Source organism: Pangasianodon hypophthalmus, chromosome 26 (genome assembly GCF_027358585.1).
Source record: "Pangasianodon hypophthalmus isolate fPanHyp1 chromosome 26, fPanHyp1.pri, whole genome shotgun sequence".
Taxonomy (NCBI): Eukaryota; Metazoa; Chordata; class Actinopteri; order Siluriformes; family Pangasiidae; genus Pangasianodon; species Pangasianodon hypophthalmus.
The window spans coordinates 14,817,543-14,835,107 of NC_069735.1; the positions used below are offsets into that span (position 1 = coordinate 14,817,543).

Sequence of the window (17,565 nt, forward strand, 5' to 3'; positions counted from 1 at the left end):
CTAGGGAAATGTGAAATATCAAACTAGTCTTTGCTCATCAAAACAGGAAATGGTCAGCTAGATGTCAAATCCGATTGGATACTGATCTGGTGTGATACAGATACTCCGTTTTAAATCAGCGCATTGCTGTTACACTCCCTTTAGAACCATCTCAGCCAATCAAAAACCAGTAAATAAAGGTCTATGACTCAATTATAAGCAGTAAATAAGTATTAATAGTGCTTATATTTGTAGTTTCCTCTGGTGTGATAGAGGTTTTTCCAACTTTACAGCATTCCACATGTCTCATAGTAGCTCTCACGCCTCACACAGCGGGAGTGTCCACAGGCGTGGTGACTTTCACCGAGGACGTCAAACCAGTTTCTTTTCTAGAAGTTTGAACAACCTGCTAAGCCTGTCCACACACACACACACACACACACACACACACAGCTGGGTGTCAGTCAACTCAGGCACGGTGAGCTTGTGTCAGTCGATTACTGCATTGTCAGGCCCTTGTTTCGTCTTCTCTTTGCTCCAGTGTGCGTGTATCCTGCAGCAGGTGTGAGGATGCCTTCTGCTTCCACTCTGTTCAGCACCTCAGGAACCAAGATCCAAGCTGAGAGCACACAGGCTGATGGAAAGACCTACGAGCAGCTGAGGCAGGAGTGCCTGCAGAGGAAGCAGCTGTTTGAGGATCCTGATTTCCCTGCCAAAGGCTCATCTCTCTTCTTCAGCCAGAGCGTCCCTGTCAACTTCGAATGGAAGAGACCCGGGGTACGTACAGAACCACACCATAGAGAACAAGAATCTGAGTGCAATATCAAGAGCTGTGTTTATTTTGTCAGTTGTCAAGAGCAAGAAATATTTCAGTCAAACATCTACAAATTAATTTGTTTTGGTTTTGAATAAAATTGTCTGTTTGTGTTTTTTCCATAATCAATGAAATTAAAAACGTCGTAGACTTGCACTCAGACTCTTGAATCCTACAAGAGCATGGTTTTAAGTGGATACTTTTCAACGTCCATTCAAACACTAATGGCCAAGAAGCATGACTGGTATGTTATTGATATTAGCCACTTTTCAGACAAAATCAGGGCGGTTCTAGCGCAGTGTGAAAGTTTTGGGCTTGTAATTAGAAAATTGTGAGCGCCACTGTGAGGGCCAGACAGGTGAACCTGGACATCCTGAGCCTCGAGAGAAAAGCTTTAGCCCAGGCAGGACCCATGTCTAGCTCCTGAATCATTCAAGGCTTCTCTGAGTGGACTCTTATCCCTCAACAGCTTATACTCAGTAGTTATCAGCAAGCTTCCATGATAAGTGAGAAACCCCAATTTAGTCAACAGAGTCTAGCGTTTTACCAACTAATCTGGATTCAGCTTATTAAGGGAAAATGATCCTTATTGCTTACACCACAGGTTTTCAAAAGTGGGGTCCAGGGACCCCCAGGGATTTGTGAAGCGTAGCAAGTGGGTTTTGTACAGTCGTGCAAATCATATCAAAGTTATTATACTGACTATCTAGTTTTTTAGAGTTAATAGCATGTTTGACTGATCACTTGAATTGAATCAGTTTATTCCAAACCTCAGGTAACTCAAAAAGTAACGGTACTATTAAATGAACGAGATCAGGGTCTCCCTTGGCAAAAGAGAAGAGATTTGGTAACTTGCCAATTCCCACCCACCAGTCATCTCTCCCCTATCATACAACAGCTTCCAATCAGGGAGGGTAAAGGCTAACGCGTGCTTTCTCTGAGAAGCTAGCCAACAATATCTTTTCAAACTGCTCATGCTGCATCACAGGACAGTGTAACACACTTGGAGGAAAGCGCTATCCGCCCCCTTCCTCATACTCGTGTTGCTGTGATTGACAGGGGAGACAGAGTATGCCCCTCCTACCCAGAGAGCACAGCAGATTTTACTCCTTGGCTCCCGGCTACAAATGGCTGTGGCATCATTGGCATTCAGACTCGCAGGCTCCGACCGATAGGGTGAACGCCTTACTGCTGGAAAGATGCTGGATCAACACGCTGAGAAGCCTAATGTCTGCTATAAACGAATAGTTGGAATAGTTTTGGCCACCTAGCTCAAGTGCAAAATTATAGATGCGCAAACATCAAACACCAAACATCTTGGTAGAAAGGTCGTGGTGGATCCACGGGAACACTGGGAGCAAGGCGAGGACACACCCTGAACTGGACGCCAATCCAATGCAGGGCACCACATTCACACACTCATTCATACACTCACTCACACACACATTCACACATTCATTCATACACTCACTCACTCACACATTCATTCACAGCCTCATTCACACCTAGGGGCTTGGGACAGTGACTAATCCACAAGCATGTTGTTGGGAGAATCCAGAGGAAACCCATACTGAAATGGGGAGAACATGCAAAACTCGACACAGGCAGTAACCCAAGCTCATGACTGAACCATGGATCAATCATGTGAATCAATTGATCAAAAACATGACCAAAATTATCATCTGGCTTCATTGGCTCCAACAATCTTAAAGATGGGTGGACATGTTGTCATGCTGATGTATCAAAGCATGAAGCTAAACCTTGAATTAGTTTAGCTGGTTTAGCTTGAATCTTGAATTGAGTGAATGTATAAAACCTAAATGGATGTGTAAATTGAGAAAATTAACCTGCTGTAAAGGAATACTTTAAAGTCTACCAACCCAATCTCTGTAACTTCTGTAAGTCGCTCTGGATAAGAGCGTCCCTCAAATGCCGTAAATGTAAATGTAAATCTCTATCTACTGCATCTGTAACATATGTGTGATTATCACAGAGAAGAATATAAGAATATTATAAGAATATAATGGAAGTCTAGAGGCAGTTGTCAAGAAATTATTTTAGAAAAATTATATATATATATATATATATATATATATATATATATATATATATATATATATATATATATATACGTTTTTTTTAAATCATTTCTTGACAACTGGCCCTAGACTTCCATTAGATGCGTGACTCTGGAACAATAAATGTTAGGATGAGATTGATATGAGACACAGTCTTCCCAAAGATTTTCTTTGGAGCTTTATACAATTTTCCAACCCTGTAAAGTCCATTCACCAAATTGAGCCAGACAAAAAAAATCCTGAAAAAGTAATCCTGTCTCTGAAAGGATGAATTATATGGAATTAGAGCTCAAATTTAGAGCATAAACTTTTGTTAACAGAGTTCAACAACTGCCCTTAGACCTGCATTATAACTGAGTTTTATATAAACGGTTTTCTGTTTTTTTCTCAGTTCAGGAAAATGTGCTGAAATTCTTCTCTGTGGTAATCACATATATGTTACAGATACCGTAGAAACAGAGATTTACGTTGAAAATCAGTGGAATATTCCTTTAATATGTAGATATTATTACTCAACCCACTGATTCATATGGCTTTATGGATTATAGTGAATAAAACAATGTACATTCCTCTTTCGCCTGCTGCTTCTCTCACTACGACAACGAGTTTTTCTAGTTCAGTCAACTGGTCAGGAGAAAATATGTATATATTTGGCAGGATTTGTATTTTCCAAGATTGCAATTAGCTCTTCATATTGAAGTATTGTGAAGTCGGGAGCTCCTCAGCTGTCAGCGAACACTGTTTCATTGTGTGAACTTGTGGGTTGTTAATTAAAAAAACATTGCTTCAAACTGACTCCTTAAGTCATCTTTATAAAAACAATTACACTTAAGTATAAACTGATGACTAGTTGAGTCATAAGGTTATACACAGTGGGTGTGATGAACACCATGAGCACTTCTCAGTAATGTTTTGCAAATAATTTCTTGGATCTCATGCAGCGGATTGTCATGCAAAGGCATGTTTATTTAAAGGAATACTTCACACATCCCAACATGCTAACATGGCAGGAAAGAATGCTAGCAAATTAGCAAGACTTCACGTTCACAATGCTGGGTGGCTACTTTGGGTATTGTGTAAATTTTTGGGTGAAGTTCTTCTTCAGCGTGTTTGGGCAAGTTTTGATTAGCAGTGCTAATGTACAACATAATTAATGCTGATTAGCTGTAACGGTTAGTTTTATGATTAGAATGTATATTAAAGGGTTTATTTCTTAATTTAATTGAAGATGTATGATTCAGGTTTTAGTTCAGATTACCACCACACACACACACACACACACAGGTGAACGCCCGAGTGAAAAATGTGGTTCAACAATCATGAGCATTTAAAGTTGTCCAATCACAGGCCATAGGAATGTGTGTGTGTGTGTGCGTGTGTGTGTTTGTGGGCATGATTTACATGTTGGTGGGCACCAACTGTCTCCAAAAGAATGGGAATATCTGACAGTTTTGGCTGGTCCCCATTTGGCTGGTCTCCATTTGGCTGGTCCCCATTTGGCTGGTCTCCATTTGGCTGGTCCCCATAAGGAAAACCGCTTTTAGAGACATGCAGAAACTGCAGCTTTTATTAAAAAACTAAAAGATCTGAAAGGTTTTTTTGATGGTTGCTGAGGTTAAGATTAGGGTTAGATTTAGAAGTAGCATAGTATTTATTAGCTGCATTAATTATGTCAATGCAAGGTCCTCACAAGTATAGTAAAAGAAATGTGTGTGTGTGTGTGAGACAGTCTGTCATTTTTTTCACTAGATCGGTCACAGCAGTAAAAATGTGACCACACCTTGCAGAAACAGCTTCCCTGCCCTCCTCCCAATAATGCGCTTTAACAGCATTCCAGTGTGTCACATCATCACCATGCATTTATTTCCTTCTTAATTCCCCATTCTCTCTCTCTCTATCTCTAATGTAGGAAATCTGCAAAGATCCTAAGTTCATTGTTGGAGGAGCGGACAGGACAGACATATGTCAAGGACAGCTGGGTGAGCATTGCATGTATAAGTGTTTAATTGCTTACCTACTTTCATTAGTCAATACTTCATGTAGTATAGCTTTGAAGTTGAGATGACAACCAGTGAGTCTAAAAACTAAGAGCGTCTGACATCCACCTTAGTTTTGCACTGGAGCTCCAAGAATACTGCCTCATAATGTTCCAGTCTTCAGATACATGTTTATAGATTATTCACAGTGGGTGTGTTTTTTTTTGGATGCATGTGAGGCACAATGGTTATACACTACATGTGCACGTGTAGTATTTTTCCTTTATTCTGTCACATGTGCCATGCATAAGTATTCATCCCCTTGAACATTTCCACATTTTGTAGTGTTATATCCTGGAACTGAAATGGACTGAGTTGGGATTATATGTCATATGATTATATGTCACACACGAAATTATTTAGAAATAAAAAATGTTAGTTGTGAGTGCGTATGTATTGCAGTCACTCCTAAATTAGTCACCATCAGAAGTGACATATTTAGTTAAATGGAGTCGACCTGTGCGTAATGAAAGTGTCACATGAGTTTGTTAGGGAACATACCTAAACAAACAGCATCATGAAGAACTTTCAATATCTCACCATGTACCATTAAAGCACAAACAAGACTCTGCCTCGAGGAAGCAGTCTACCAAAAGAGGGGATTAGTCAGAGAATCAAGAGGCCAAGGGTAACTCTGAAGGAGCTGGAGAGATCCACAGCTCAGATGGGAGAAGCTGGTCACAGGACAGCTATAGCCTGGACATTCCACAACGCTGGGCTTTATGGATGAGTGGGGAGCCATATGAAAACCTATTCAGAATTTGCCAAAGGCGGTTTGGAGACTCAGCAAACGTATGGGAAAGGGTTCTCTGGTCTAATGAAACCATATTTGAACATTTTTGTCCTTGGCACAAAGCTCTACATTTGATGGAAACCCAACATTACTCACCTGAGAACACCTTCCCTAAAATGAAGCATGGTGGTGGGAGCACCATGCTGAGGGTTATCCTTTGCCTCTTGTTTGCTTCTCTTGTTGGATTTCCATTTTCCCATATTTTACTGTGTAAAAGTATAACGGTGGTTCTATATGAGCTATATCCCTTCTATATCCAACAGGGCTTAGTGAAATGGCACGGAAAATCAGATTTTAACTGGGCAGTGAACAGTTTTGTGCCCTGTGCACATCTCTGTGTTAGTTTACAGGACAGCTCAGGTGTTTTTACAGTATATTCTCTTCTTTGAGCATTCTGACCATCTCAGGGGTTCTCAATAAAGTTTGACAATCTTTAATCTTTAATTATGACACAATTATCACATGTTGTTTTAAAAAGTAATTACACATAATCACATTAGTCATTCTACAAATTGAATAACAGGATCAAAGCCAAAGAGAACCTACTGATCCTAATCTTTTTGTGTTATAGAAATTAGAGATTAGACAGTTTTTAACATTTGGATATGTTCATTTCTCATAAGTGTCATCTTATACCTTGTGCCCATGCAGCTGTTTTAAAAGCAGTGTAGAAACAGTGTATCTCCAGAAAGGAGATACTGACTGTGTAGTGTGTGTGTGTGTGTGTGTGTGTGTGTGTGTGTAGGAGACTGTTGGTTGTTAGCAGCGATCGCCTCCCTGACACTGCAAAAGGAGATCCTGACGAGGGTTGTACCACCTGACCAGAGTTTTGATCTCGGCTACGCTGGCATCTTTCACTTCCAGGTGAAGCTCAGCAGCCCCAGGGTTTGGTATCAATGTAACACCTGAATAAAATAATGACTGAATAAACTGAAGTAAGTGTGTGTGTCTATTATAGTTCTGGCAGCATAACCGATGGCTGGATGTGGTTATAGACGACAGGCTGCCGTGTGTGAGGAACAAACTGGTGTTCCTCCATTCAGCCGAGAACAACGAGTTCTGGAGCGCGCTGCTGGAGAAGGCCTATGCCAAGTATGACCTATGTCTAGTTGTTTTCCACTAGGGTAGCACTTACTACATTGGCTTTCTCTCATTAGGTTAATGTTTTTCACTGGTCACTAGTTAGCTTGCTTTGCTAGGCTATCTTTCACTTGCTAGTTTGCTAGTTTCACTGAGGTAACATATACCAAGTTAGCTTTCTTTCACTAGGCTTGCTTTGACTTGTTAGTTGGCTAGTTGGTATTTTAGCTCGCTAGGTTTCTTTCACTCATGATATTACATTTTTTCACTGGCATATCAGTCACGAATTGCATCATATTTGCCTTTGCTTGCTAGTTTGCCTAGCTTTCTTTTGCTAGTTTGCTTTCTCTCACTAGTCTGCTTTCCCTTGAAAGCTTTTGCTTGCTAGGTTTGTTTTTGTTTGCCAGATTGTTTCCAGTTATTATTTAGCTTTCACTCACTAGGTTAGCTTTGTAGCTTTGTAATTAGCTTTCACTTGTTCAGTAGATCACCTTTTTTGCTCACTCAGTTAGCTTGGCATTCAGAGGATCAATAAAATCTTGTTGAAGAACAGCCTTGTGATTGGTGAGGGAAAGCATACACAAGAGTTTTTTTTTTACCCAAAAATAGCCCCGCCCAGTTTACATACAAAGGAAGGAAACTCTGGTGAGTTCACGTAGATGCTGGACAGCCACCAATTATTTCCAATTTGGACTGCAGATTGTGGCCACAAGAATAATATGAACCTCATTAGAAAATGATCGCATGTTTAAGTCCCTTGTATTTTTAAGGGGTGTGGTCCTGAGCTGTAGTTTATTCTGTGTGTCAGACTGAACGGCAGCTACGAGGCTCTGAAGGGAGGCAGCACCCTGGAGGCCATGGAGGACTTCACTGGTGGAGTCGGAGAAATGTACGAGACCAAGAAAGCTCCCACAGACCTTTTCGTTATCCTGAAGAAGGCGCTGGATAGAGGATCTATGATGGGCTGCTCCATAGACGTAAGAATGAGGCAAAAGTTTCAACAAAAGCGGTGCACATTCACCCTCCAATTTTATCTAGTTTGGACTTCTTCATGACTAGAGTACTAGGTTGGAACACTGGAATAGAAACAGTCTGTTGATTTCCCAAGGAAGACATTAAAAAAAAACTCTAGTTTGAAATTTCCTGTAAGAGTGTAGAGCTGGACAAAAATGTAGAATTTTATTGGTACTTAGAGTTTTATTTGTTTTCTTGATATTATTCTGGTAAATTCATAGATCATAGTGTAATTGCAGCTGCACTACTAAACATTCTTGATGATACACACTTAGATAAACTGCTCCATCAACGGTTCATTGGATAGTTCAGGGTTCTTCGCTTCCTAAAGGGGTTCTAGTTGAAGCCCTGAAAAGGAAACACTTAATTTTAGGTTTCAGGCAATGAATGAAAAAGATGCCGGATCTTTATATGGATCTTTAGCCTTAGAAATGTAAAAGTAAAAAAGCTAAATGTCAGCATCAACAAAAAAATGTATGCTAATAAGAATAAACAATAACTTATCATGTTAACACATTGATTTTAAGTTAATGTCTCTCTCTCTCTAGATCACCAGCTCAGCTGAATCAGAAGCTCAGACTTCCACAGGCCTGGTCAAAGGTCATGCCTACTCCATCACCGGGCTGGCAGAGGTAATTACACCAGCTCTCATTTCAATCGCACTGCCTGTGTAGCTAACGGTCTTCATATGCATAAAAGCTGATACACTGTTGACAGGAAAATTAATTTGTGCTTTCAGCTTATATAAATAGCCTCTGAATCTTTTTCTCAAAACCTCTCTGTGTTGTTCTTTTTCTTCAGGTGAACTATAGAGGGGGGAAAGTGCGACTTGTCCGTATCAGAAACCCCTGGGGTCAGGTGGAATGGAACGGCCCCTGGAGCGATAAGTACGACCCTCCTAATCGTGATTTCACCATAAAAAAGACCAGAGCTGAAAAGATACTAAGTCACTCTTTTTGTAACAATATACATTTGCTTTTAAAGATGTAATCTGACAATTATCGATCAGCCAAGACATATTTTGTGTCTGATGTTTGCTTCTTTAGTCTTGCACTCAAGCTACGAGGCTAATAAAGCTAACAAATAATGGACATCAGTCTCACCAAAACATTTTTTTTCTCTGTAAACTTCTGCCTCAAACCACATTCATTTTTCAGTGATATCTCACCAACTTGCTGATGTGGTTTAAGACACAGCAGGTCTTCCTGTCATCTATAAACAGTGAACAGTGTAGCTGAATAGTGGAACGGTATGGACGCTGCCATGTTGAGCAAGCACAATGAATTTATTCATCAGGGCAGTTTGGTATTGTTCTGCCTCTTAGGCTCCGCCTCCTAATGTTTGAACTTGGAATTATACTGCAAAGATTATAACGGTGATAATATTGCCAATTTAAACTGAAAAGAAAAAAAAAAAACAGATTATGGAGCTTAACAGTGTCGGTTAAAGAAAGTGACTTCTATTACTTTTTAGCTTCATTATTGACCCAAACATGTCTTGGCTGATCAGTTTGTATTGCTTTAATATGCTGTAGGAAGACTTGGATCTAGAGATATATGTATCCTAATTGTAAACCTAGGATGTGGTTTAACTTTACAATTATATACTGTACACAAGATGGATATTATATGTAAATCAATATTATATCAATAAGTTTCCAATGTGTTCCTGTTTCCTTGCAGTTCCAGAGAGTGGAGTATCGTTGATAAAGCAGATAAGATCAGACTGCTTGAAAACTCCACAGATGATGGAGAGTTCTGGTATGAGCTTTGCTCTGATTCTTCATCACAAATGATTTGAACGTATACTGTGATAGCCCTGCTTTGTTCTGATCGACGTTCATAACTGAAACATTCCACATGGAACTAAATGATGTACAAGCTTTCTGCCTTTATTCATTCCAACCCATGTATAGTTAAGGGTTCTCAGCTTCCTAAAAGAGTTCAAGAGTTCTAGGGGAAGTGGTAGCTCAGTTTAAAGCTTTGGGCTGCTGATTTGAAGGTTGTGAGTTTAAGTCACAGCACTCCCAAGTTGTCACAGCTGAGTCCTTGAGAAAGCCCCTTAATTTGCAACTTCTCAATTGTCTCAATTGTAACTCACTTTGGATAAAAGCATCAAGCAAATATAAATGTAGCACAGAACCCTTTCTGTTAAGGATGCCCCCAAAGGGACAACTGAATCCTTAAGGGTTGTAGAGTGTAAATATTGTTCATTGTTAACAAAGTGGGCTTATCAAACAAGGTTTGTTCAAATGGAGTCCCTTATTGTGTACCACAGAATTTAATACACCAGTTATTGTGTTGCAGGATGGAGTTTGAGGACTTCAAGGCGAACTACGACAGGGTAGAGCTGTGTAACCTGACTCCAGACTCCCTGACAGATGACAACAAGAAGAAGTGGGATGTGAACATGCTGGAGGGCAGCTGGATTCGGGGCTCCACTGCCGGAGGCTGCAGGAACTACATTGGTAAGCACAAAGTTTAAAAAAATTCTCACTTTTTATACTTTCAGAAAGCATTGGGAGGCCATGGCAAATCGGTTAAGCCTAAAAACAGCACATTATGGAAAGCTGCTGCACACAAAGGCAGTGCCTAATGCAAATAGTAACACAACAGATGGTGGGTGTAATCATATCTTTACTGGACATACAGCTGTTTTACCTGTATCAATCTAGAACAAGGGTTCTTAGGTTTGTAAAGCCCCACAAAACTGAGGGTTTCCCTTTCAGAAAAGGTAGAGTCCATTTAGAATGGTAAACCCATTAGCTGTCCAAAGAATCCTTGAAGAACCCTTGGAGTGCAGGCTCAGGTGTGTGAGCAAAACAGACACACTGGGGGTCAGTTGATTGGGCTATAAAGAAAGGTGTGATGATATAATACAATTCCAAAATCAAAAAAAGTAAAAGAGTTTTAGTTAAAGTCATGGTGGTGAACTTCCACTAGAAATCCAGCCACTGAAGGAGTCCAACCCTCTCCCTTCAATCCCACACTCTCCATCCTAACCTCCTCCTAGCCCCCCTCTAGAGAAAGTCATGGCAATGTGGTATCCTGAGCCAGAAAGTGTTGGTGAGGCTGCAGCCCCTTTTGTTTAACACCTGATTAACTTCACATGTGTGTTTTCTCCTCAGACACCTTCTGGACGAACCCTCAGTTCAAGCTGAAGCTAGAGGACGCGGACAACGATAATCAGTGCAGCGTCATCGTGGCCCTCATGCAGAAGAACCGGCGCAGACTGCGCAAGGAGGGGCTCGACCTGGAGACCATCGGTTTCGCCATCTATCAGGTCAGAGAGTGCGAGAGTCATTCTGCTGCTCTCTGGATAAACAAGTGTGGAGTTTGGAAGTCTGAATCTTTATCACTGTTTTCCCTCCAGTCCCCTGATAATGAGGACCACGCAGACAAGGATTTCTTCCGCTTTAACGGTTCAAAAGCACGCAGCCGGACCTACATCAACACACGTGAGGTGTCCGAGCGTTTTGCCCTCCCACCGGGCAACTACCTGGTGGTGCCCACCACCTTCCAGCCCCACCAAGAGGCTGACTTCCTAGTGCGCATCTTCTCTGAGACCAAAGCCGGAGCATTGTATGTACCCTAGCACTCTGTGTAATTGATTCTACCTGCATTTCCTTGCTTTCCAGTAGTGAAAATAGGCAATACTCTCAATCAGTATGCAAATAAAATGTATACTATAAAGTATAATGTATTTGTATAGAATGTATAAGGTTCAAATAGTCATGTGAACATATCACAAATTAGGCCACTTGGGCATTTGATTCAATATATTACATAAACAGCAACACACTTCGACTTGAGTTTTGTGGATGATGAAAATTTTTTTTACACTAAATATACAAGCTTATCTCTGTCACACAAGGCATATGGACTAAACTTCATGTCTGAACTTAAAATACTGATCAAATGCTGTGTGTGTGAATAGGGAGATGGGCAACACTATCGATGCTGACCTGCCTGATGTGAGTGATATATTTTACCTCAAACTTTTCTTTACTTTTCTTTATTTTCATTATTTATACTATAAACCTTATCTCCCTACAAGGGAGGTCTAGAGGGCTGACTAAAGGTTAGACTAAAGAAAGATACTGTACAAATCGAGACTAGTTTTTTTTGCTCCATTTATTCACTTTCTACATTTCACTGTACTCCTAATGAGATCATATTTCAAGTTGTACATACTCACCGAACAGTTAATTTACCATTGGTCACATTATTTGTTGTGAATTTAAACAAAAATTGCATTTTTGATCTGTAGCCACCAATGCCGACTCGGCGTGAGGAGGAGACTGATGAGGAGAAAGGCCTGAGGAAGCTGTTTGAACAGATCGCTGGCTCAGTAAGACAACAAACTTGGGCCAAAGATGTGCCTTTTTTCACTGTAGATCTAACTATTATGTTAAGCAACTGCTTAATGTGAAATCTTCTAGGACACATTGGGACTCACTTATCAATCTTTTAGTAATGTTGTGTGTAAATGGTTTCAAATTTCAAATTTGCATGTGTAGGGGGAATGGTGGCTTGGTGGTTGTTTGCCTCGCACCTCAGGGTTGGGGGTTCAAATCCCGCCTCTGCCCTGTGTGTGCGGAGTTTGCATGTTCTCCCCATGCTTCGGGGGTTTCCTCCGGGTACTCCGGTTTCTTCCCCCAGTCCAAAGACATGCATTGTAGTCTGACTGGCATTTCCAAATTGTCCATAGTTAGTGAATGGTTGTGTGAGTGTTGTGATTGTGCCCTGCAATGGGTTGGCACCCCATCCATGGTGTCCCTGGCCTCGTGCCCCGAGTTCCCTGGGATAGGCTCCAGGCTCCAGGCTCCTCTGCGACCCTGTGTAGGATAAGCTGCAAAGTGCGTTAATGGATTTATTGACACCCACAAAACTCTATAAAGGAGGTAAAACAACAAAAAAGGTGACTGAACGGTGAAAGAGCACCTCCTAAGTGTGACGTGAGATAAATCTTCCAGTAATGCAACTCAGCCATTGCAGCGCATCTGCTACCATAGATGCACACTAACGCTTTCTCTTTTGACTTAATTGAATGGCTAGTATTATTTGTGTTCATTTATGGATTTGTTTTGAATCTTTTTATTTCAAATCATTAATATGAAATGAAAAAAAAAAATCAAATTTTCATTACGTTTGTGCATGTAATTGAAATAAATTAGTGATTTAATATTGACAGCATAATTATACGATTTGAACAAATGATTTATGACTTGCACTTGCACCCAGCTTGATAGTGTATTTCATATTCATATCATTTCAGGTAGAGTTAGGGTTTTGTGATTAGGCTTTGTTTTTTTTTTACCTTGTAAAGAAACACATGATAATGTAAGTAAAGCACCACTATTAGCATGAGTGTTTTCAATGCCATATGACTGATGTTCTTGCTGTGTGGTTGTAGGACCAGGCCATCAGCGCCAGGGAGCTGCAGGACGTCCTAAACGGAGTACTGAGCAGGAGTGAGTCTGTTTTCATTAAACTACTCTACATCTCAGCTTGACATGATTCATTCTGCGTTTATGCTAAACAGGCAAATGCCCTTCATTGCAAAGCTTCATATGTCTTTATTTGACAGGGAAAGAGATTAAATTTGATGGCGTGAGTCTGAACACCTGTCACAGTATCATCAACCTGATGGATGTATCCTCTAATACTGGTTCATGGTACATGGGACATGAACTGCAGATATTCTGCTCTCCACAGAAATGTTGATGCTGTTGGTTATTTGCGAGAATACTCATATTAACATCATGAAGTTAAATTAGTTGATGTCGGTTATTTCATTGTATACACCACGGCCTCTCTCCAGCTCAATGAAAAGGAGGCACGTGTTAAATACGTGTTAAGATTTTGCCAGATTTTCCTTAACCAGAAGGAAAGGTGGACTGCTCGGGAATGATCGAATTTCAGGAGTTTAAGGTCTTCTGGGAAAAGCTGAAGAAATGGATGGTAAGAATCCGAAAGGTTTCTTGTTTCAAGCAGGAGAAGCTAATTTCTTTCTCATTACAATATTCTTAATCAGGCTTGCATACAAATTAAAATGATTGGGGTGGGTGGGGCTCCTCAAGGGCCACTAGATATTCAGAAACTCCCCTGTTAAGCATTCTCTGCCATTTTTATGATACTTACACAATTTTACTGTTTACATACATCTTCATTTAATAGAACAGACAACTGTAAGTAGCTTATTGTCAGAATAAAACTGAAACAAAGAGGGAAAACATCTCATGGAAAAGGTCACATTGTGCTGCACGTTGTCATGCTTTGTCAAATGTCTGCTACCTGTTTTGCAGATGTTGTTCCTGTCTTTTGATACAGACCGGAGTGGACGCATGTCCTCCTACGAGCTACGGTCTGCTCTCAAAGCAGCAGGTGAGCACACGGTCTGATGAGAGCTAATCGCCAACATACAAAACTACTACTACTACTACTGCTACTGCTACTAATAATAATATTTATCATCTTCACTAGATGAAGCTTGAACTAAAAGATGCGTTTTTCTCTGCTTTAGCAGTTATTGGCCTATAATATTATTACCATTGGTATTACATTGGATTTAACTAATTTTCCCATCTGCTCCACTGACCTATTTTAATACATTTAAAAGTGTGTGATGGTGACATACATATCATGGATGTTGCATGTGAACACAAATAGTCATAAAGCACACCAGTATCATGTCTTTAATATTTCGGATGTTTGGATGTTGAGTATCAAGTATCAGACAATACTCACTGCTCTGATATCAGTATTGTAGCGATTTGAATATTCACAAATGCTATTAATGCATCCCTAATAATTTCCACTCCAGCCCAATATTATCATTGGCTAATTTTTAAATAAATCACAAATCATAGCCAAATTGAAATCTGCATTTGCAGCATGTCTGGGAGGCACACAGCTTTGTAATGTTGTCTATAATCCAGTGTCAGCTTCAGATGCGCTGCCCCTTGGCCATGGGTGTTTATTGTACACTTTTCTGGCCACAAGCTTCAGGATCTTTAAAGTGGCAATCTGATTGGCTTTACAGACTTCTGTGTGCTGGTTTTCAACAGTGAAGTGGTGTGAAAACTAGATTTTTAAAGCACAATATAGCCACAGAATTACATTTTGAATTTTTTGAGTGAGTGGTGAGGAAACTCACCAGATAATCTGATATGTTTGCTGATAAGCTAAAGAAAAAAGTGTGCTGCTTTTTCGCAGTTTCAGTCAATGTTTAATACAAAGCTCATACGCTCCTTCGTACTGTTACTAACTCTCAGATAATTTTTTAAGGTATGCAACTGAATAATCAACTGCTTCAGCTGATAGCATTGAGGTTCGCAGATGATAATTATGAAATCGACTTCGATGATTACCTCACCTGCATCGTCCGACTGGAGAACATGTTCCGTGAGTAACCTGAGACTCAAATTAATGATGAATTAATGACCCGTAAACTGAATTGAAACTGTATCTGCTTTGAACACATTGTAGAGTACATTAAGGGCACATATTGCCTCAGGTCAGGTCAAAATGGATTTAAAATAGAGAAACCCAATAGTGAGTTTAGTGCTCTTTTATTCATTTTTTTTTAATGGTAGGAATAAATGGGCAAGTTTGATGGAAATGTAAATAAATGTGGACAAGCTAAAGTTTGAACCCTGAAGAATGGAGAAAGTATGAAAATGATTATAACTTATGTAAAAAAAAAAATAGCTAATGATAAAGGTTATATGTAGTTTACACAGAATATAATGTGTATTCATCCCTAGATTCCATCTGAACAAGTGCATTTTTGTGGGAGTCAGAAATTGAAAATAAAATCTTAAGCTGTGGCTCAGTGTTGGTGTTTATCAACAGAAGTTTAGTTAGCGGTTGATGCTAAGTGCAATTACAGGGTATTTTTTAGGCATATGGAGTCTTTTCTTATCAATTTTCCAACACATCTGAGGGAAATGTTGATGTTCCTGACAGTTTTGTCTCGTTTCCACTGTCAATATAGCTTTAAAACTGTCTTTATTAAAGGTATAATATATGTGTGCGATAGTCAATAGTGTCTGTGTTTCCCTGTTGCCTAGCAACAGTGCTCTCAGGACGATAAGTTAATGCTAGTTAACAATAACTAGCTATGAGAGAGGAGAAGGAATGTTAGTGAAAATAGATTTGCTAACATTTCACAGATTATGTTTAAAATTATATAATATTGGCTAACATATAAATCACTATATTGGACCACGTTTTACTGCCGAACTTTTATTTAGAGAATGCAACTTGATTCCATTGAAGCAGGAGTGGTGTGTCGTTTGCTAACGAGTCGATTCTTTAAACTCGGTTCTTTTAGTTGAACCTCGAGAGCCGACTCGCATATATATGAGCCGTTTGTTTATTAAAAAGTAAATGAAAACTTAATACAATGATTTCAGATAACAATAACACAGGGCATAATATCGCACACTTTCTTTTGTTGTTGTTTTAAAACAGAAAATGGCAATACGCCATTTAAAAGCTCAAAGAGTCGACTCTTTTTGGTGAGCTGAGTCAAATGATCTGATTCACTGAAAAGAGTCAAAATTTCCATCACTACATAACATTCCTGGAAACTGGAGATTTAGCACGGTTTAACATTATATTTCTGATAGTACTCATATGATTCATTGGTTATCAGCTTGAATAAGATGTGTTAAAGCTGGGAAATTACTAAATGAGTCTTTTAATCAATGTTTTTTCTATGTTTGGTAGGAGTTTTCCAAGCCTTGGACACAAAAAACAGAGGAGAAGTGACCATGAACTTTCAACAAGTAGGTGATCGAGACATGAACTAAAACATGTCAGAGTATTGTAAATAGATTAAAAATCTTTTAATATGTTCCTGTGTTCTATGTTTAACACTGTTTTTATTTCTACAGTTTTTGATGCTGGCCATGAATGTCTGAAGAGAGGAGGAAAAATGAATGAATGAATGAATGAATGAATAAAACCTGAGGAAGTGAGAAGGACAGCCCTGGCCCATGTGTTGCTTAAAGAACTATTCTGAAATATATAACTTTACCAAAACACAGATTCCTCCGAACTGAAATTAAATTTCACCTGGGAAATCAATTACACTGGAAATGATTCGAAGACTTTATTGATCGGATGTTGGATTCACGCTCAGAAATCTGATCCTACACACGTTATGGTCTTTAAATGTTTGCTTTGGTTTGATTTGGCTGACTGTGAATCATTTTTTTTTTCAAGATTTTAAGTACTGGCTTGTGCTGAAAATAAATAAATTCACACACAATCTGTGTAAAAGCTGTGTAAATGTTTTTTCAAGAATGAACATAATAATAAAGCTGACACCTTAAATTGGATTTGATTTCAAAAGAACAGAGTGAGCTGAATGACTTGAATCATAAACTTTATTCACCCAGGGAAAGATAAATTAATATACAGCTATAGCAAAAATATTGTACGATATACACCGTTCCAGTACAAATACTGCAGTTTTTTAAATTTATGGGTTCAAATTCTGTTAGAGCTGATTATAAATAATTATAAAATGGTTCATTAATATTATATTTATGGAAATAATTGTTTTAAACAGAATAAAGATATACAAAATCTGAGATAAATGACTAATTCTGTATATACATATATAAGCTTATTTATTTATTTACTCACATTGTTCATTTTATTTTAAATTAATAGTTAAAAAGTATTAATGAATTCATTCTGGCATAAATAAACAAAGAAACATAAATAAAAAATACAGACAAAATTATATAAAAATAAA

General features: G+C 39.1%; 1 protein-coding gene across 1 annotated transcript; it reads left to right on the forward strand.

Moving 5' to 3' along the window:
* Positions 1-402: 402 nt before the first annotated feature.
* capn9 (calpain 9) lies at positions 403-17,084 on the forward strand. Its single transcript, XM_026932162.3, has 20 exons — positions 403-756; positions 4,781-4,850; positions 6,446-6,564; positions 6,659-6,792; positions 7,589-7,757; positions 8,343-8,426; positions 8,596-8,681; positions 9,477-9,554; positions 10,101-10,261; positions 10,922-11,076; positions 11,167-11,375; positions 11,731-11,767; positions 12,064-12,144; positions 13,210-13,267; positions 13,384-13,448; positions 13,689-13,757; positions 14,102-14,180; positions 15,084-15,200; positions 16,530-16,588; positions 16,697-17,084. Exons 1-20 carry the CDS (start codon positions 550-552, stop codon positions 16,721-16,723), a joined length of 2,064 nt encoding a protein of 687 aa, XP_026787963.1. The 5' UTR covers positions 403-549; the 3' UTR covers positions 16,724-17,084.
* Positions 17,085-17,565: the final 481 nt, after the last annotated feature.